Source organism: Felis catus, chromosome B4, assembly GCF_018350175.1.
Source record: "Felis catus isolate Fca126 chromosome B4, F.catus_Fca126_mat1.0, whole genome shotgun sequence".
Classification (NCBI taxonomy): domain Eukaryota; kingdom Metazoa; phylum Chordata; class Mammalia; order Carnivora; family Felidae; genus Felis; species Felis catus.
This window is the reverse complement of record NC_058374.1, coordinates 12202273-12223859: the sequence shown is the minus strand read 5'-3', so window position 1 is coordinate 12223859 and position 21587 is coordinate 12202273. Positions and strand designations below refer to the sequence as shown.

The window sequence follows — 21587 nt, the reverse complement described above, 5'->3', positions numbered from 1 at the left end:
TGGACATGGGAGGCAGGCGGGAATCAGTGTTTGGGGGAAAGGGAAGCCCAGACTTGGCACTCTTAAGGGGTGACACTGTGAACGAGGAGGCAGCCAAGCCAGGCGTCGGACCCAGCCTTCCCAAGTCAAAGCCCTTCTCTTTGGCAGCTGGTGACATCTTCGGTTCAGAGATCAAACGTCTTTGTTATCATATGCCTCTCCCTGAGCTCATTGCTGCCAAGAGAGCTGCTTTGTTGACGTCCTCTCTGTGTTCCAGACATCACTGATTCAACAAAATCCCCAAGGCCTCTACCAAGGCCACCAGCTCCTGGGCAGGCCCTGTGGATACACAGCCCTCAAGGAGCCCCCTCGCGGCCCACTTAGCCGATCACGATGAACATGCAATTTTGCTGAGGAATAAAGCAGGTGTTTCCAGTTAGGAGGAAATAACTCAAATAATAAAATGCGATATCTGAACAGCTCACCGGTAAGTGCAGGGCTCTGCCCTATTTATTATTTCATTTAATCCTTGCACCACCCACTTTGGTAGGGAGGAGTATTATTATCATCCTGACCTCCTCAGGAAGACACTGAGGCTCGAGAGATTCGTCAGTTTACGTGAGCCTTGGTTTTGATCTTTATCCCTGAGGAGGAAATGGTGAACGGCTCTGGGAACGTTTCAGTGTGGCACAGGAGCTGAGACGTGGGCTCTGGCGTGAGGGCTTGGGTTCAAATCCCAGATCTGCCACTTACTAGCTGTGTGGTTTCAGTCAAGGCATTTCACCTTCTGGGGCCTCAGTTAATTCACCTGTCAAGTGGGGATAATAGTAACACCTATGGGATAGGTTGTCCTGAGGACCAAGTAAGCTAGCACATGGGCACAATAAGCACTCAATAAATGTTAGCTGATACTGGTTCAGTCCTGGAGCGCCCAGATCAGGGCACGGCTAAGAGTGGTGGAGAAGTCAGTCCTGTCCCTCAATCTGGCTCGGGTCAGACGTCCCCAGCCTATCTTCCACGTGGCATGTCAAGTCCAAGTACGAAGCTAAGGAAACGTCCTTGGGAGCCTCAGGACCGCTCCGAACCCCCCAGGCCTGTCACAGTCAGGTGGTCTGGACGTAGGGTCCCAGGGGCCACCCATGGGGAGCGGAGATACCTACCAGAGTCAGAGATGTCGTCCCAATAGGGCGAGTCAAACTCATATTCCGCCTTGAGGATCTGCTCAAAGAGCTTGGAGTCATTTTCATCGTAAAAGGGAGGGTAGCCGCAGAGCCTGGAAGACAAGACAGTGTAAGGATCTGTAGTGGCTGCACGTCCACGGCGGTGGCTGGACATTCTGCACGGAAGGAAGAGCCATTTCCACCCAAACTGAGAAAACCTGCTGTGTGTATGTTACAAGTACCACGTGAGCAAAGAAATCACACATTCTATGGGCAGAGGCGGCACAGAGCTGAAACTGATCTGATAAGTGGCAAAGAGGTGATGATCTAAAGTAAACACGCACGTAAGTCCACCTTTCCATGTTATTAACCAGAGCCCCGTATACTCCCAAACCAACCCCCAAACCTTCTGTGTGCAAGTGCTTCTCATCTTATTGTCTGTAATACTATCCCCAGCAGATGATGGGTTGGTAACCAATTTGCCACAAGTTCCCCTAAAATGCACATTACCAACCTACCGTGCCCAAACTGGGTATTTGGAAGGTCACAGTTTGGGCCATTAATATACAACAAATATAAAAGCAGAAGTGGGCACAAATCATAATGCTATCACCCCTCTTCCTCCGAACCCTTTCAAAATTGATCTTTACAAGATTATATTAGGGTGTTGGTGCAAGCCACATACAGTTCTGGAGGTACCAACAGTCAGCTGACCAACCTAACAGGAGTGAAAATGTTTCTCAGATGCCCCAAATACAATTCATCCCATAAGACCATGGGTTCTCAGGCAGTCCTGCTTTCTGCACTGATGTGCATTACCAGGCCATGATGCATTTTCTGGACCAAGATTTCCTCATTTGAACATGAGGAGGCCAGACTAGAAATTCCTAATGTTCTTCCTGGCTTTAAGATGCTGTGGCTCTATGATCCCCCCGTGTCAACTTGTTTGCATGGCTAGGACACCTAGGGAAGGATCCAGTACATGCTTGAGACCCACATGGGGCAGGGGCAGGCTCTGGTCGGGACTGGACATCCAGGAAGGGGTAAGATAGAGTCTGGAGCTGCAAGGGATGGGCAGACCAGGAGGCAGGGCTGGATTCTAGAAGTCCCGGACACAGAGCCGCATGGCTGGTTCTGGGCCCACGTCAGCCTGGCGGGTGACAGCTGCAGTGGGAGTTCTGCCCCCAGACGAGCCCTGAACCTCCCCACATAGCTGAACTTTGTTCAAAACACGGCTCCAGCATAGAGATCCATTTAATGAGAACAAATGAACAGGAATCAACAGGCCTGTGAGGGATTAGGCTGTCGGCAAAGAAGAAACTTAATAAAGGGTCAAAACGCTGGGTTGGTACATTCATTTTCAGCTGCTCGGGCTGTGACACAGGGTGTCTCCGGTCACGCTACCCAGGGGGAAGGCTGATGACATTTTTAAAGGCTGTGAGACGTTTTGTGGGCCGATAAGTTTCAAACTCATCTATCCCCACAAGGTTGATTTAGGGGCTAAGTGCCTGGAAAATTTCATTTTTAAAGATTTGCTGCTTTTGGCAAAATGAGTAAGAACCAGGGTTCTGAAACCACGGAGCACATATTTCACTGCCCAGGAAATGCTGGAGCCGCGAGATGGATATGTAAATGTTTCCCATAATGAGGATTTGGGCTAAATGAAATGTGCATAGTAGGAAAAACAGACAGAGCAAAATGTTAGTTCGTCTTGGAAAATAACTGAATTTTAGATATGATAGGTTTTTGTTTATTAACAGCTGAGTGTGTTTCACTTTACAGTTTGGCTTTCTTTCCAAGGGAAAAAAAAAAAAAACCTTTAAGAAAATTCCAGGAAAGATTTATTCTTCTTATGCCAATTTTGTTAATGTATATCCCAATTTCTTATATTTCTTCTGGTTTTTAAGCTCTTTTGGGCGGGGGATAGAATACCGCTTATGTGGGTATACTGAGGATGTAAGGAAAGGACGCAGATCTAGCTTGGAGATGAAGTTAACATTAAGAAAGAGGATTCTAAAATAAGGATTGTAAAGGAAGAGAAGGACAAATAGAAGTTGTCGAATCTTCCTCAGATCTAGAAATTTCACAGAGCTCCCTGGCCAGGCTATTTCATTAGTAGGTTTGTGTGGAGGGTCCAAATAGGAGAACAAACAACTCTGAGTGGTTTATCTCCATATACAAGAACACTGACTTCTGCAGGCTAGACCTACTGGCAAGTGGAATCTTTGTGTTCTTATTTTATATATCATACCATTTAAATAACGTACAAGTTATCTCACCATGCATAGTCAAAGACGATAAAGCCATTCCCAATGTTCTAGACCTAAAAGTCTGTGGTTCAGAATGAACATCTGGGGCGCCTGCGTGGTTCAGTCCATTAAGAGTCCAACTCTTGGTTTCAGCTCAGGTCATGATCTCATGGCTCCTGGGATCGAGCCCCACACTGGGTTCTACACAGACAGCACAGAGACTGCTTGGGATTTTCTCTCTCCCTCCCTCTCTTTCTGGCCCTTTCCTTCTCACTCATGCCCTCTCTCTCTCCCCCTCTCTTTCTCAAAATAAAAAAATAAATAAACTGAAAAAAGAAAAAAAAATGGGAATGACATCTAAACTTACCAACCCAATGACTGATGGTCATGCCCAATTATAGGCAACACACATTTCCGGGGCTCATCGATTTCCTCCATCCCAGCCTCAGGACGGTCATCCAAGGGGAACCCTTATATCTTCAGTCTTTCTTACTATGCTGTCTTGTCTACCTGTGGCACCTTCATGCAAATGTACTGCTAGATTCTACTTTAGCCTTGACTGAGCACTTGTTTTAGGTAAAAAATGCCTCTAAGAGCTTTGCTGTATGATCTCATTCAAACTTCAACTCCCCCAGGAGGTGTGGGTCCCCAACACCTCTGTTCACCCTTTAGAGCCACTTTCCACTCTGCTTTGTGCCCTGGGAGGCTGACCTGTATGGATACTTGAACGAGGGGTGAACTCTGACATCTGATAGGAGGTGGCCAATGGGGCCTCCAGGGGAGATGGTGAAGGAAGGGGGTAGTCAGGGATGGGATATGTGTTGGCCTGGTTGCTCTCATCCAACACTCAGGCTGGCTACACCTGCTGACTGAGGGCCACTGCTCCTTCTCAGGGAGCATACTCTACCAGGCACTCCGCCTCGGATTCTGGAAACTGTTCCCCATCTCCCTTCGCCACCTTGGATCTAGGGGTGTTTACGTCTCAGTCGCTAAGAAGCCTGGGGTCACAGTCCCTTGCACAATTGTCATTTTAAAGGCAAAGAAGCTAATATGCAGCAAAGTCAGGACTCGAGGCCTATCCATCTGATTCCAGCTTTGTGTTCTTAAATATTTTGCTTTTTCACTCAAGGGAAGAGAACTGAGAATTGAACCTTATGCTGCAGCCTTGACTTTGAATCCTCTCTGTAGGTCATTTAGTTTGCCCACCTGCCCCTTCATCTGCAAGTAGAACCCAGTGATTGGACCCTACCTTTCCAACCCCCTTTCCTATGCTCTGGGTCTTGTGTGCTAAGGTGTTCAGAGTTGGTTCCCCACTGGGAACTTTTTATTTCTGGACCAAGGTAAAGGCATGTACTTTACCTGGGCTACCCTCCCCCTTCACTTGCCTCTGGTACACCCTTGAAGACCAGTGGAGCTATTACTAGGAAGACCTAGCCCCTTTCTGCCAGGTGGGGTAGGTGCTCTGCTCTGTGCCCCAGTGACAGTGGGCAACACCCCCAGTGACACTTCCTACACTGCACACTGCCCTGACCTGTCCTGAAGGTAGGACCATGTCTTAGGTCTCACTCTTGTCTTTGGATTCCCAGTGGCCAGCCCTGAGTTCACTCATAGCAGATGCCGAGTAAATGCTTGGATGAACAAATGTGCTCTGGAAGAAGAGGCTGCACCGTTGGCTGTTGAGCCCCCTGGTTGGGCTTTGAAACAGAGATAAGGATCTAAGATGTAGGACAGCCCCCCACGCCCCCAGCCCAGAGAGTCCTCGAAGATCCCACCTACCCTGACTCCTGTCTCCTTTACCTTCCCCTGCAGGAGGCAGTATGCTCTGCATCATTCCAGAAGAACTCAGTGTGCAAGGCCCGGTGTTGGGAGCAACCTGGACTGTCTTTGTAGAGAGAATGCAATGTGGTTTGGTTGACCTAAAATGCCCCTGTTGGGCGTGGACACAGCTCATCGGGGAGAAGATTTTCCATGAAGGAGAAGGCTTTTAGCATAAACGAATGTGAAAATCGGCGATGCCCAACCATGGCTGATTCGGCAGTGCACAATTTTTCTTGGAAACCGAAATCCTGTAATAGCTTGAGAGCTCCTGCTAAGAGGCCCTGTGGGTTTAATGGGGTAATCATGTTACATATACGGTCCTCTTGATTGTCTGCCCTTGGCCATGTATCTGTGTCCCTCTGCAAATGGGTGCTTGCTTAAAAGGATTCCCATGCAATAATCAGTTGCTACCTCTTTACCCTTTTGTGTAATTTTATTTCCAAAATTCACCTCAACCTATTGGGGGGAAACAGTATGGCGGTTCCTCAAAAAATTACAAATGGGACAACCATATTATCTAGCAACATGTCTCCTGGATATATTCCCAAAGGAAATGAAGTCAGTACCTTGAAGAGTGATATACGTTCTCATGTTCACTGCAGCGTTACTCACAAGAGTCAAGACATGGAAATGACCCCAGTGCCCACTGACAGATAATGGATAAAGACATTGTGGCATATGTATAAAATGATATATTTTCAAGCCAAAAAATAAGGTGATCCTGTCATTTGCAACAACATGAATGAAATTGGAGGACATGATGCTAAGTGAAATAAGCCAGGCACAGAAATTTTAAAAACCTGCATGACCCCACCTATACAGGGAATCTAAAAAAGTCAAATACGCAGAAGCACAGAATGGTGGCTGCCAGGGGTCAGGGGGGAGTGGTGAGGGAAATGGGGAGATGGTGGTCAAAGGTCAAAATCACAGATCTGTAGGGCAAGTAAGTTAGAGATTAAGGTACAGTGTGAAAGCAATAGTTAACACAGCACTGAATACTGGACATTGGTTGAGAGAGTAGATCTCAGGTACTCTCATCACAAGAAAACATGGTAACATGTCAGAATATATGTTAACTAGCTTGACTAGCAATCATTTCACTACGTATAGTAAATCATCGTGTTTCATACCTTAAATATATACAATTTCTACTGAAAAAAGAGAAAAGATCAGCCACGTTTAACATAAGGCAGTGACTTTGAAAAAGGTCACTTCTTGAAGCTTAAAAGAAAACTTAACATGAGATCTACTCTTTTAACAAGCTGTAAGTGTAGAGTCAAGTAGTGTTGACTACAGGCACAATGTCGCACAGATCTCCCGAGTTTACTCATTTTATGTAACCGAAACATTACATCCATTGCTTCCCCATTTCTCCCTCCTTCCAGCCCCTGTCAGTCACCATTCCACTCTTTGATTCTATGAATTTGACTATTTTAGACACTTCATGTGAGTAGAATCACGCAGTATTTCTCTTGCTGTGACTGACTTCATTTTACTTCGTGTAATGTCCTAAAGGTTTATCTGTGTTGTCGCATATTGCAGAATTTCCATCTTTCAAAAGGCTGAATAATATACCATTTCTACATATTCTACATTGCTTTAAAAAAATTTTTTTTTAATTTTTTTTTCAACATTTATTTATTTTTGGGACAGAGAGAGACAGAGCATGAACGGGGGAGGGGCAGAGAGAGAGGGAGACACAGAATCGGAAACAGGCTCCAGGCTCTGAGCCATCAGCCCAGAGCCGACGCGGGGCTTGAAATCATGGACCGCGAGATGGTGACCTGGCTGAAGTCGGACGCTTAACCGACTGCGCCACCCAGGCGCCCCTAAAAATTTTTTTAATGTTCATTTATTTTTGAGAGAGAGACAGAGTGCAAGTGGGGGAGGGGCAGAGAGCGAGGGAGCCACAGAATCCAAAGCAGCCTCCAGGCTCCAAGCTGTCAGCATAGAGCCCAATGCGGGGCTTGAACTCATTAACGGTGAGATCATGACCTGGGCCGAAGTCAGACGCTTCACCAACTGAGCCACCCAGGCGCCCCTACATTTTCTTTATCCAGTCATCTATTGATGGACATTTACACTGTCGCCATGTCTTGACTCCTGTGAATTATGTTGCAGTGAACATGAGAGAGCTAATAACTCTTTGAGATCCTAATTTCAATTCTTTTGGATATACACCCAGAAGTGGGATTGCTAACTTTCTGAGGAACCTCCATTTTTTTCCACTGTTCTCCACGGTGGCTGCGCCATTTTGCATTCCCACCAACAGTACACGAGGGTTCCCTTTTCTCCACCGTCCCACCAACACTTTCTCTTGTTTTTTGTTTTTTTCTTTTGTTTTTTCCTCCAAAGAAGAGACACACATGGCTGACAGGTACTCACCATTTCTAATCATCAGGGAAATGCAAATCAAAACCACAATGAGATATCACCTCACACCTGTCAGGGTGGCTATCATCAGGCAGCGACTTCCACAAAGTATTTCCATGTGGACGTTATCGTAATTCACTGTCAGTTTTAATCAGCCAACATACACATACTCACTTAGCGTCTTACGTATACCGAGCACTCATGCATTCATCAAATACTGATTTTGGACCTACTGCATACCAGGTCCTGGGTTTGATACTGGATACAGGATGATACATAAGAACACAGACATCGTCTCCAAACTCTTCTGGGGAGGCAGAAACAGCAGATGTCTACGCTTTATCTCAGAGGATGAGCAGGAGTTTTACAGGAGACACAGGGGCTACTGGTGGGGGTGGCTAACCGGGAATAAAGACGTGGGGACAGAAAAGAATCGTGTGTTCCAAAGCCTCGGAGCAGTTTGCTGCTGCTGCAGTGTGAAATGGAAGCCCACGGGCAGTGGGAGATGAAGCTGGCAGAATGCACAGAGGCCAGACCCCATGCTGCTGGGCTCCCCCACTAAGGCAGGTAGGCTATGGGAAGTCCCCCCAAAAGGCCCAGCCACAGGAGCCACAAGGGCAAGTGGCTTTGCAGCTGGAGTGGGGTGGATTTGAGGCAGGAAGACAAGTTGGTATTTAGGCAAAGGAAAAGCAGGAGGGCACAGGCAGTGGAGTTTGATCAGTGGGGCAGATAGATTCCAAAAGGAGTTGAGAGAGAGGATTGGGGGAATCTGGAGTCTGGGACCGTGGCCCGTGCAGGCCAGCATGATGCCCAGCCCTGCAACAGGATGCCTGGAGCTGCTGTGTGGACCGTGACGGTGGCAAAGAGTGCAAGGGAGGGGAGCAGGCCCGGGAGGCAGCCCGACACCAGTGCACCCCGGGTCTCACCTCCGTTTGGGATGAAGACTAAGAGGCTAGCAAGAGGGAGGCTGACGGTGTGGACGTGGAGAGAGAAGCAGAGATGCTGGGAGGGAAGGACCAGCTCAGTAGGCGGGGCTGCCTTCTCTGAGTACCCAACTCGGGTCCCCCACTGAGGACAGCGGATAAAAAACCACCCATCAGGTCCTCCTCTGACTGTCCCCAAATACTGACTGGGCATCGGCTGTGTCCTAGGCCTGGGGATATAGTGTACAAGGAGACGGTGAGTCCTACTCTCATGATGTTTACATTCTATTTGGGGGATGGGGGAAAGAGACACTCAACACTAAGCTTCCAAATAAACAGGAAATTTTAAAAAGAAACAGGATGTATAAAAATAGACAGGAAAGATAATGGGAAGGTTTGCAAGTATTCCTTGTCATACACTGTTCCCTGCGCCAGGAATGCTCTTCTTCCTGTGTGCACTGTTGTGGCTCCTCCTTTTCCCAGAGCTCTGTGTGTATGGCCTTATTCCATGATATCTCTCCTGACCCCCACCTTGGCCAGGCAGAACCCTTCCTCTGAGCTCCCCAGCCTCTAAGATACAGTCATCATGGTGCACGTACGGGTTGATATCTGCGTCCCACCATCTCCTCCGTTAGACTCTGAGCTCCCTGAGGGAGGTGACAGTGCCTCATTCACTTTTGTGATCCCAGTACCCAGCCCAGTATGTGTTCCACAAAAATCTGCCAGATGAATGAGCCCATAAACACCTCCCGATGTTTCTGGGACTACCACCCCATGCACTCAACCCCTCTGAACACTCGCCATTCTTCCTACTCTACTTCAATCCCGTCTCTTTCTTGGGTCCTCTCAAAGAATTTCGAAAGGATCTCTTCGTGGCTATTGCACGTGTCTTACCACCTTGATTGTAAGTTCTTAGAGGAGAGAAGACTTTGTCATATATTGTATTTCCTTTGTATGTTTCATTAGCATTCAGTAACAATCAATACATATTTGTTGGCTGATTATTCTTTGATAAGTGGGAAATATTTACATGAAAAATGCTTGTGCATGTTTGTGTGCACAGTGGCACACACTCCAGTTGACTTACAAAGTAGTGTTGATCATCCTGAAATGGATGAATAGTTTCCGGAGAAAATAATTCAACTAAACTTTCTCATGTGTTACAATTTTTCAGTCATTTTTGCAGTGAAACCTCCTAATGCCCAGTAGCATCTTCAAAGCAGACTGGAATAAGCACAACTAATCATCAACAACCATTTAGCTCACATTTATCCTGTGCCCTGAAGGTTTCCTCCATGTAACGTCTCCCAGGTCTGTCTGCCCTCCAACCAGGAAATGCCCATAAGAGGACATAACCCATAGACCATATCCCCTGCTTATTCCCAGTATGAATCCTCAAACCAGAAGCTGAAATGTATGCCTGGGGAAGGACTTTACATAGTAGGGGGATTGGCACAGAATCAAATTTTATTCTGGGGTCCAGCAGTCATCGCCTGGCCTAGCGCCTCAGTTAGGAGCCTGGGAAAGTGGGCCCCAGTGGGAGAGGTGGTCTCAACCACAGCAAGTGGCAGGCCCGGGCATCTATCTGCCCAGGGCTCTTGTTTAGAGAAACAAAAGCAACTTCAGTCCAATTCTACGGAGATTTATGGAGCACCAATGTTTGAGCCAAACGCTGATCACATGGTCGTGAAGACCAGCCCTGTTCCTGTTCCTCAGAGTTCAGAGTCCGGCCATATGTGAGTGAGACAAGTAGGGCCCTGACTCTTCTATAGAAGAGGGACTTCGTTGTGTGTGTCCTGTAAACTTAAAATCAATGGCCACTATGTGTTGAGTATTTACTGTGTATCAGACACTAGGCTATGCAATTTACACGTTCTGTCTCATTTATGAGCCATGTGTACTTAGGACGTAAGCGTGTTCATCTTCCATTTCCAGGTGAGGAAATGCATGTGAGATTAGGCAACTTTCTCACACCTAAGGGGCAGAACAGAATTTTAACTTTACTCATCCAATTCCAGAGCCAAGTCATCTTAACCTTTAATAGGAGTCCTGCAGCTGGATAGGTCAAGGCAAAGACGAGGAAATGCCACACACGTCCTCTTCCTAAACCTGTCTCTGAAGTCAGGGTGCTGTGTTTTTGTACATGATGAAACAGAGCCAGAAACAAGGCTATATGACCTGCCAAAGAGATAAAGAACAGCTCCAAGTCCTTGCACTCAGAAAATCAACACCTACCCTTCTACCCAGCCTGCTTTCTGGAAAGACAGAAGGAGGGGAACAGCTGGGACTATTATGGCCTGTCCATGGGAGACAGGGATTGGAGAAAAATGAACCTGAGTCTATATTGAACCGGATTCCAATATGATCATGTCCAGTAGCCTCGTTGAGTGCTTTGCTCCCACATGGAGCCTAGAAAGGAAGTAAAGTTTAGAAACCCTTCTGTCAAGACATCATGGAGCCCGGCAGGACTGGGAAAGAGTTCAGGCATCCCTCACTGACCCAGAGCAGGTGGGAAATCAAATAACATACATAAGAGAATTTTCTAAGCACTTGAAATGTGCTTAAGTGCCAAAACTTATTTTCAATATTTTATGCAAAAAGCATTTGGGGTGCAACAGTCCATACTGACAATCGAATTGTCACCAGAAAATAGCAACCCAGAATTTGCTGTTTAGTTTAACTGGATAAAAGGGCTCTGAAGGAGAATGGAGAAGTGACTTTTCAAGGAAAGGTTGGTACTGTCCTCTGAGAGCCGACTGCCATTCGCTTTGTTTTCAGAGAGGTTTCATGGTGTAGTTTCCTCAGCCTGGGATTTAGAGAAACAAAGACACAGATTTCAGGGGCACCTGGGTGGCTCAGTTGGTTAAGCGCCCGACTTCAGCTCAGGTCATGATCTCGTGGTTTGTGGGTTCCGGCCCTGTGTCGGGCTCTGTGCTGACAGCTCAGAGCCTGGAGCCTGCTTCTGATTCTGTGTCTCCCTCTCTCTCCATCCCTCCCCTTCTTGTACTCGGTCTGTCTCTCTCTCTCAAAAATAAATTAAAAAAAAAAAACATTAAAAAAAAAAAAGGACACAAAATCCAATCTTGGCTCCAACAAGTACTGGTCGAGTGACCTTGGGAAAATGACATATCCTCTCTGAGGCTCAGTTTCTTCTGTGAAATGAGAATAATAACACCCACCTTATAGAGAGATATGACATGTATAGCACATACTATATAATAATGTGCATTATATACAAACACACACAAAGATGGATAGACAGATGGATGCAGAGACATGAAGGTAACAGGTATACCACCGGAAAGTGCTGTCACACAGTGATCACTAAATGTAGGCTCCCTCTCCTTTATCCTGTCTTGTCTTTTCCATCCCACCAATGCTCTGCAATCCCTTTCAGGCTCCTTAAGCTGAGGCACTGACGTGGATCGCTGCTCACCACCAGGAAGAACAATGGGGCGGGGGGAGGAGGGCTGGGGACAGAGGAGCAGACGCGGCCCGAGGGACTCAGTCCAGTGGCCTCAAAGTGAAAATGAAGCGACATACCTTTAAACTTTGTGCAAAGTCTCAGAATCATCCACGAAGGCCCATCCCTCCTGACCTAAACTATAAAGCTTGCTACAGAAAAGGAGGAGGAGCCACGATCGAATTCTGGTCATAACTTCGTGCCCTGTGTGGTGAAGATAAGGGTAGAGTGTACCAGAGATCAGGTTTTCACTCCGCTCTTTGTATCCCACTATTTCCAAGCATTTAGCCCGGGAGCCCTCAATTCCAGGAAGAGCTCGAGATTTCCAGAGAACATTTACGCAAAGGCATTATTTGTGAAGAAGAATATTTTGATGGAGTTAGGCCAAGGCGCCATGGAAATGGTGAAAACAACAAACCCCTATGTATATTATTGCAAACTAGGTAAGCCACATAAGGTCAACCCAGGCCCAAAGAGTTTCTGGAAAACATTCACAAAACCAATCAAATCTGGGTATCCTCCACTGGAAACCAGGGTCTGTCTGATACGCAATAACTCTGGTAAGCCCCCGTTTGCCTTTTTGTCTCGGCACTTGGTGTGTATTTATGAATGTCTGGGTCCGGTGCTAAGGAATCTGAGTTTTATTCATCTTCCTCTGGGTAATATAACTTTCATAAAATAAAGCAAAGCTTTTTAAGCTGATAAACCTCTTGTACTTAGCTGCAAGGCCCACTTAGTGAACAAAACAGGTTTCAGCGTATCATGCGGATTTACAAAACAGAATGACCAATGAGGCCTGAATCATTACAGAGATGTAATCCAATGATTTCAGCGACCATATGTTTGACCATGCACACTCCAGAACTTTCTCCTCACAAACTTGGAAGAGATCAGGCTGGAGAAAGCAGGAATGGTTTCACGTATTAAAACCATGTGCAGGCTGACTTCAGCAAAACACTGTTGATGAAAATGTAACAGACAAGTGTCCCATGTCATCCCCGGAGATTTGGATAAGGCCTTGAAAGCTGAGAATGTGTAAGCAGATCAGGGAAAGATCTAGGGGAGAAAGGAAACATATTTCTTGGACAGTTTATATACAACTGGGGCTGAAGATTGGGAACCGCCGGGAAGGGTCGGGGGGAAGGAGATTCAGCACTTCTCCAAGCGTGAGAAGAGAGTAGCATACTCCATTCGGAGTAAAAGAGTTTGTAAAGGAGCGGACCAGACAATGCAGCATCCACAGCTGTTGGATCGTGATCCACAGGGCCGCTTCCAAGTGTATCACTTTTTGATTCTTGCGTTAGCCACAGGGATAGCACCTTGAGGCTGTCTGGGGGACGGACACAGAGGCACTGAGCCCCCTGCTGCAGGTGAAACACAGCCAGAGGAAGCCCAGACAAAGCCACTTTGCACTCCGCTCGCGCTGACCACGGAAGGGAGGGCAGGCGGGGAGGAAGATGAGCAGGGAGAGCTTCAAACAGCCAGGACTGTTGTGTTAGGAAAAACCCAGCGAAACTTCCAGCAGCTAAAATTAGTTCTCACGAGTAATGGATTTCATCCCGAAGCTCTGAGGGGTGCAGACATCCAGTCTGGAGGTGATTAACACCAGCGCTAACTGATGATTCTGAACCCGGGCGGATTTCCAATTCGACTTTTGCATCTTGACTTTTTTTTTTTTTTTTTTTTTTTTTTTTTGGTTGCAGGGCTCTTGCTTCCTCCCTCTAGGCTTGTTTCCTTCCTTTTCTCTCTCCCGTTCTGATGGGCACGCAGTTACTATTCTGCAGGTGAAAAGCAGACCAGCTGCTGCACCTGGGAAGTGTGTCGGTACAGCCACGCCATGGGCTGTCCACTTGTCCCCTGGCCTCTGCTTACTCGCGTACGAAGCGCTGCTGAGAATGCCTAGCCGGCAAGCCCTCGGAGCACAGCAAGGGGATTAGAGGGCTGAAGACGGTCCCCGGGTGCTGTCTCGCCAACGCAGAGTGCAGTGTTCGGTGCAGAGTCACGGGCTGTGGCGTGTCCTCTGTGGTTCCCTTTACCACCTCCACGAGCGTTTCCTCACTTGCTCGAGGAAATCAGGGACTCTCCCCTTCTCACTTCCATCATCTGCACCTCCTGGTCACAAACCCAGCTCAGAGTAAGTGGTCCAAACTCATGACTTGCTCCTACACCCCCCACGCACTTTCTGCAGCTTTACGCTAGCTGTGTGCCGCCTCCTTCCTGCCTCTGGGCTGCTGTGCTACGTTCCAGATGGTAAACATGGTAAAACATAATAAGGGCCTCTTTTGAGTCTTCCGTTTGCTTAGTATGGTGATAGGTGAGTTAAAAATCCTGATTCAGGGGCGCCTGGGTGGCTCACTCGGTTAAACATCCAGCTCGTGGTTTTGGCTCAGGTCATGATCTCATGGTTCCTGAGTTTGAGCCCCCCACCGGGCTCCGTGCTAACAGTGTAGAGCCTGCTTGGGATTCTCTCTCTCTCCCTCTCTCTCTCTCTCTGCCCCTCCCCCACTTGTACACTCACTCTCTTTCTCTCTCTCAAAATAAATAAACTTGGAAAAAATCCTGATAATTCAAAGATTATATTTTCCCCATCATCAAGTTTGAGACATCGGAAGGTCAAAGCTGGATCACATCTTTCAAGTTCTATTTCAAAAATTATGTTTCAGACTGAATAGTACATCTTCTCTCCAACACAGTAAGCACATCGTTACCTTCAGATAATTGGTCGTGAAGGATAAACCATCAATCTCCCTGCGTGATGGCCCTGCCAATATTTGAAGACAGTCTGTCCAAAGCCAGATCACCATCCCCTTGTGGAGACTTCCTCAAGGCCAGGACAGGGTTTACAGCTCTGCCCTGGGAGCTCTTGCCTCTCATTTCGGTGACAGCCACCAAGACTGGATTTTAAGTGATCTGTTTACTGTCTGTCCCCTCCAGCAGACAGTGAGCACCCCCAAGTCCGAGTTGGTAACGAATCCATCTCTGCAACCCCGTCGTATTGCCTGACACATATTCGGCTCAATAAATGTTAGTTAAGTGAATGCATGTCAATCCTCTGCCTTCTGTTCTCCAGGAGAAATATCCTGAAGCGTTAAATGACAGTTTCCAGGAGAGGATACTGATGATGCTGACGTGAACAGAAGAGAGCAGAGGAAGTGAAATGTTTTTCCATCTGGCCTGAAGCCCTGCCATTGAGTGTAAAGGTGATATAGGTGAGACATTCCCTATGAGCTTCTCCCTGAGGTGTCCTTTCTACCCCAGGGCCTTTGCGAGACAAAGACATTAGTGGATTCCACCTTCCCTGAAATGACTGGCAGGAAGTTGCTCCCCCTCCCCCAACTAAAGTGCAGAATTTCTTGACCTCGATTGCGCTGCTTGTAAAATTTCCTCCATCACCTCCGTGCATACCCCTCCACCCACTTTCTGAAACCAGACAATTTTTGTTTGACTATTTCCTAAGGGTTGAGAAGTGAACCAACCATCAACAGACAACCAATAAAGTCTTTCCCCAGAAGCAGCAGGGAGAGGGTCACAGGCCCACAACAAAGCAGGAATACGGTCAAGCAGTACTTGTGTCTGAGACTAAAGGTAACCAAAAGGCATTTAGCCACATACAGAATCCATTCAGTGTAGACTATGGAGGGGAGATGAAGCACCTTTCTGGAAATCCTTGGAAAGCACCATAGTGAAATGCAGTCAGTGAAATAAAGTCAGTAAGCCTGAGAATTATGACAACCAAAGCCTGCTCAAACACCGATAATAATGCCTGAATGATAGAAGATAGAGAAGGCTGGAGGCTGATCTTTAGGGCAGGAGGGAGGAGAGGGAGGCGTAAGCCCTGGCCAGTCTGTGGCCACTCTGACCAGCCACCAGGGACAGCTGTGTCACAGAGGGACAGAAACACCCTTGGATATAGAGAAGAACCCTGGAGAGGACTCTAGGCTTTGGGAAAACATGTAAGGCCATCCAGCTTTAGGCTCTGATTCCTTGTTTGTAAAGGCAACTTCTGCTTTTAATCTGCTTTCTCATGGAGCATTTCCTCTTGTGGGGAGAACATGCTAGTTTGATGACATGTGTATCCAATTACCCTGCAGGGCACGGATCTCATGATTTAGTAAACTGACACTCCAGGTTTTTTTTTGTTTTTGTTTTTTTAATCTCTTTTGAGTCTGGCTAGTGTGAACCAATTCACTGGGACTGTCTGAGCAAGATGAATAAATAGATTAATTTAGTTCCTGAACTTCGAAAGCCAAAGTGCAGCCCATGGGCCCAAAGCAGCCTAAACAAGGCAATGTGTCCCCTCCCACAAAGTTTATGAATATAACAAGATGATTGCTGCCTGCTGGCAATGCCAGTTAATTATTCTTATTAGTGCTAACACTTTTCATACTAATGGTAGTAACCACCATCATAATGCCCCATGCTTGGCTCTTTCCCTGGGGCTGAGTAATTACACCACATTCTCTCCTACTGGAGCTTGGGTTCCGGCTCTCTCCCTGGGACATGTGTATCCACAAAGCCGGATCTGTCAATGGTTTAAAATGATGATGACTACCTTGACAAGGAACATTCTTTGTCTCCAAAAATGGACCTACCATACAGATTAGGCACTCTTATCACCACTCTTTACAAAGCCAATTACACTGGGTACCAGCTGGCCGATAGATATTTATGTGACCTCGTTTTAATGACTGAACCATGTAGGAGGCCAGTCAAAAAGTAAGGGGATTACTGTAAGTATTTTGCCTGGAGTTTCTGCTAGGCAGAGAGGTCAAAGGCCACAACAAGGGTAGGGGCCCTCCCCACCCACAGCAGACCCACCCTAACCCTCTGGCCTTCCCAAACACTCTCATGCCCAAACTCCGTAAGGCCTTGCTCGATTCTTAGACTGACACACATCCACTGTGTTTCTCCATAGTACAGAGCATGCTGTATCCCTGAGCATAAGTGAGGCAAGCCATCATTAACTCATCTCCTTGAAATTTCGAGAAAGAAAGGCAGTGTGCACATGATGGCAAAATTCAGTCTTGTCAATGAAATGCTGATTCTCATCTCCAGTGGGCACATTTATTTCCTTGGAACTTGCGGGATCTTGGCTGACCACACCTCCAGGCTGGACACCGACATGCCACCAGGGTGTCCCTCACATTCTCCTCATTCTTCTCAGTAGCTTAAGTGATGCAGGCAAAGATGTTTTTCCTAAGTCCAGATCCCTAGAGGGACTCCTGATAAGGACCCATTAAATGTGTTTTTTAAAAATGAGTATCCCTCATAGGAAAAAATATTTCTCCTTCCAACATGATGGATAACATAGAAATGAGTGCAGAGATCAAAAGAGAAGGAATACATCAAGTATCTGCACTGACAAAATACAGAATGTCTGCATGCAGAGGGGACGTTTGGTACGTGGCCGGTCACAGCCGCTTTTGCTGCGATCTGATTTCTCAGTGTGACAGGTTTAGCAAATGAAAATAACGGCTGCCCTTCAAAAAACTGCAGAGGCTAACCTTTTTTCCATTACAGGTGATATGAAGAACAGGGGTTCAGCACAGACCCCCGCGGGACAGCTGCCTTCCCCTGTGTGCTGCCTGTGCGTCACGACCTGCTCAGCAGCCTTGCTCACTGGTCTCCAGATGGAAGATGAAAGCAGGGAGTCGGGGTGCAGTAGGAAGGTCAAAAGTCCCAACATGGGTAGGGGCCCTCCCCACCTATGGCAGACCCACCCTAACCCTCCAGCCGGTCAGCAGGAAGTAGCAAGAGTCTGAGACTGAGATCCAGGAGTTCTAACTTCTAACCCTAGTTCAACCTGGAGCCAGCCTTGCACCAGGAACCCCAACCACGGCCAGGGGCCTTTTACTGAGTATTTTCATCAGCGCTCGAATGTGCCTCAGGCAACCTTGATCCTGTGCCTGCAAGCATCCCTCTCCCCTCTCTGAAATGCTAGTCTTATCCAGCCTCCTAGACATATCTGGCATGGTGCCTCCTCCTTCCCGAACACCCCTGTCCCCATTGGTGGCTTCAGCCCAGGAATTCCTACAGCTGCACACAAGCCCCTCCGCGTGTCACTTAATCTGCTTTATGAACCTTCTTGTCCCACCATATACACTGTGAATATTCTCATGGGAGGCAACATGCTTTTGTCATGTTGGCATCTTTAGCACCTAACACAGTGCCTGGAATAGAGAAGGTACTCAAGAAATGCTAGTTGGTTGTTGACACTAATAATGATAAATTTGAAGTGAGTGGTTCTCCAAGCATAGCCATATTATGTAGAAAAATTTTATCTAGAATGTGGCCTATCAGCCATAAAGATCTGAACATCTTGGAAGGTATAAGAGAGAGGCTCACAGTCTCCATTTATTCTCTGCTTGAGACCCTCAGAGCTCTGGAAGGCACCAAGGAAAACAGGCACCCTAGCTGCCATTTTGAAATATGACACAGCTGATAAATCAACTGGAGACTAATCCCTGGAGCAAAACTAGTGGTGACCAGGTGACCACCAAGTTTGAGCTTACCAATTTATACTTAAAATAGAAATAAAGAAATATAGTATTGCTTTACTTAATACTATATTTTAACCCAGACAAGTATTGTATTGTATACTGTAATTATAAGGCTTTGGATATACTACATTCAAACCATACCCAGATATATATGCCAAGCATCTCTATCCCAGACTTCTGACCTCCACATGTGCATACACAATTGCATGGATATCTCAAAGTTTATCTCAAGTTTAACATGCCCCAAATGAAATTCTTGATCTCACTGATCCCCCTAGACTTGCTCATTCATCACCCTCTATTCTTTTTTCTTAGCCATCTACATGAATGCTTATGCCAAAAACTTGGGTTTACCCCTGAAACTTCTCTCTCCTTTAACCCCATATCCAAAATACACCTGCCACTTGATCACCATCACTGCCTCCCTGGTGGAAGCAACTGTCACTGCTCACCTGACAAAGCCTCCCAACAGTCACCACCCTCCACTCCTGCTTTGTCTAACCCCCGTTCACAGAGTAGCTGGAATAATACTTGAGTGAAAATCAGATCAGTTCATATCTTTGGCCAAAATCCTTCTTTGGCTTCCCACTACATTTGTTAAACCTAAACTTTCTGCCATGTCTCTCCTTCCCCAGGCTCTTGCATATAACTTTCTGATATCCTGTCTTGATATCATACTCTAACCATGTTGGACTTAAAAAAAATTTTTTTAACATTTATTTATTTTTGAGAGAGAGAGACAGACAGACAAAGGGCGAGCGGGGAAGAGGCAGAGAGAGAGGGAGACACAGAATCCGAAGCAGGCTCCAGGCTTTGGGCTGTCAGCACCGTGCCTGGTGCAGGGCTCGATCCCATGAACCGTGAGATCATGACCTAACCCAAGTCATACATTTAACCAACTGAGCCACCTGGGTGCCCCCTTGCTGTCCTTCCTGGTGTTTTCCTACCTATTGGGCCATGGCAGATGTGTTCTTTACCTACTGCAAATCCATTTCCTGCTTTCCTCTTCACCAGCAGAGGTCCCCTGCTTCATCTGGCCAACCAGCGATAATCCCATCTTCTCTGCCAGGGACTCCTTTAGAAACGAGCATGGGAGGCATTTCTGGCCAATCAGACATGAGGGAAAGTTGCCTGAGGGACTTCTGGGGAAGATATTCTAGCTCTTCCAGGAACATGGGGATAAACATCACCTCTTCTTCCACCAGTCAATGCTGTGTCTGTCCAAGATGCCCGACGCTGTGGTGGCCATCTTGTTTGGTTGTGGGGGGTGGGGGGTGGTCGCAAGGAAAGATTAACGTACTGAGGATGGTGAAGAGCAGTACCATCCCAGATGGATACCATCTGGGAGTGACATTCTGACCTAGGCAGTCTTGTGGCTCCCCTAGATCCACACTTGTTATTATGTGAGGTATGACTTGTTTTCTTGTTTTAAATGCTTAAGCCAGAATTTTCTGTTACTTGCAGCTGAAAGCCTCCTCTGTGCATGCTATTCACTCTGCCTGGAACACTTTCTCCTCACTCTATCTGCTGAACACTCACACATCATTTAGGTTTTCTTTTAAGGCCCCTTTTTCAAAGAAGTCCTCCTCAGCCATTTACCCCAGTGGAAACGAGGCAACCTCTGTTCCACTTTACTAGGGCACCTCATGCTCTTCCTTTAAGGCACTCTGCACGTTTTTAAATGTGTTGCACATGTTGCACATGTTTAAATGTTCATTTATGAGGTTTCTCTGAATACGTGTCTCTTCCATGAGACTGAGAGCCAGCTTCACAAACCCAGGGACTGTGTAGGTTTTGTTTAACGCTCATTCCCAGGATCTAGCATAGTGACAGGTGCATGGTACGTACTCAAGTAAACATTTGCAGAAAGAAAGAAATAAACACAAGCTGGATATCACAGGGGAAGAAACATCCTGTCTTCTCTCACTGACATGGCCACGTCTGCATGTGGAGGGCATGTGGCATAGCAGAAAGAGCTGGACTGGAAGTCAGAGCTGGGCTTGGGTTCAAATGTCAATTCTGACACCAAGTTATATTACTTAGTGTCCTTGAACTGAAGTTTCATCTTCTCTCAGTGGGTTTAGTAATAAGTACACCTATCTTGTAGGATTGCAGGGAGGTGAAGGGAGATAAAACCTGTGAGAATATTTATATCCTTGCACTGTTACACAGATGTTTGATGTAATATATATGTGTATATATAATATAGATATATACGTATTTATTATATACACATCATTGATATTATAAAGTAGGTACTATGTCCATCCTGAAATGTCCATGTTTTGAGGAGATTCTGCTATAAGAATTTTATCAGGCACAACACAACCAAATCATTTACTATGGACTGAATAGCATCCCCCTCAAATTTGTATGTTGAAGCCCTAACCCCCACTGTGATGGTGTTTGAAAATGGGGCCTTTGAGAGGTAATTAGGTTGGGATGAGGTCATGAGGATGGGGCCTCCATAATGGGATTAGTGCCTTTATGAAAAGAGACAGGAGACACGAGAGAGCTTAAACATTCCCCTTCTGCCTTGTGAGGACACAATAGGAAGGTGGCAACCTAGGCAGAAAGAAGGTCCTCACCAGGAACTGAATCAGCAGGCACTTAGATCTTGGACTTCCCAGCCTTCTAAACTGTGAGAAATGAATGTCTGCCTATTAAGTCACCCAGTCCATAGTGTTTTGTTATAGCAGCCAGAGCTAAGACACCAATGCCCATCCCAGTAAAGCTGTATGTACCTCCTTCTAGCTGTGCAGATATCCTACCCCAATGCCAAGACTTGAGGGAAACCATTATACATACAAAGGGAATCTATAGACATTAGTGTAGACCAGACTGTTGGGTCAAGATTCAGAAGAAGTGTGAAGGCACAAACAAGCAGAAGCCCAGATGAAGGGACACTTGTGCCTAGCCCCAGATTTCTCGAGATGACGCCAGCTTTGGTCCTCTGCAGGAAGAACAGTGGCCCATCATTCATTTCTTCTCATCTTTCATGTCAAGTTTGTCAAGGCACGACCTCTGATATGAATTTCAGCTGAGAGTTTAGGGGGCCAGAGTAAATAACACACGGCCTGTGTCTGATATCTACCTATGCAGGAAGCCCCCTAATGAGGTAT

At 46.6% G+C, this 21587-nt stretch overlaps 1 protein-coding gene and 1 long non-coding RNA gene across 7 annotated transcripts in view; one reads left to right on the top strand and one right to left on the bottom strand.

Annotated features, from left to right (window-relative positions):
* Window positions 1–21587, bottom strand: part of CAMK1D (calcium/calmodulin dependent protein kinase ID) — a 509211-nt gene that overhangs the window by 18634 nt on the left and 468990 nt on the right. For all 6 annotated transcript variants that reach the window (XM_045060866.1, XM_045060868.1, XM_045060865.1 and 3 more), the window contains one exon: window positions 1140–1252. In XM_045060866.1, the coding sequence (XP_044916801.1) occupies window positions 1140–1252 (113 nt within the window). The remainder of the gene's footprint in view (window positions 1–1139; window positions 1253–21587) is intronic.
* Window positions 232–5624, top strand: LOC123386439. Its single transcript, XR_006600293.1, has 2 exons — window positions 232–466; window positions 5198–5624. It is a non-coding gene; the product is annotated as an uncharacterized LOC123386439 (long non-coding RNA).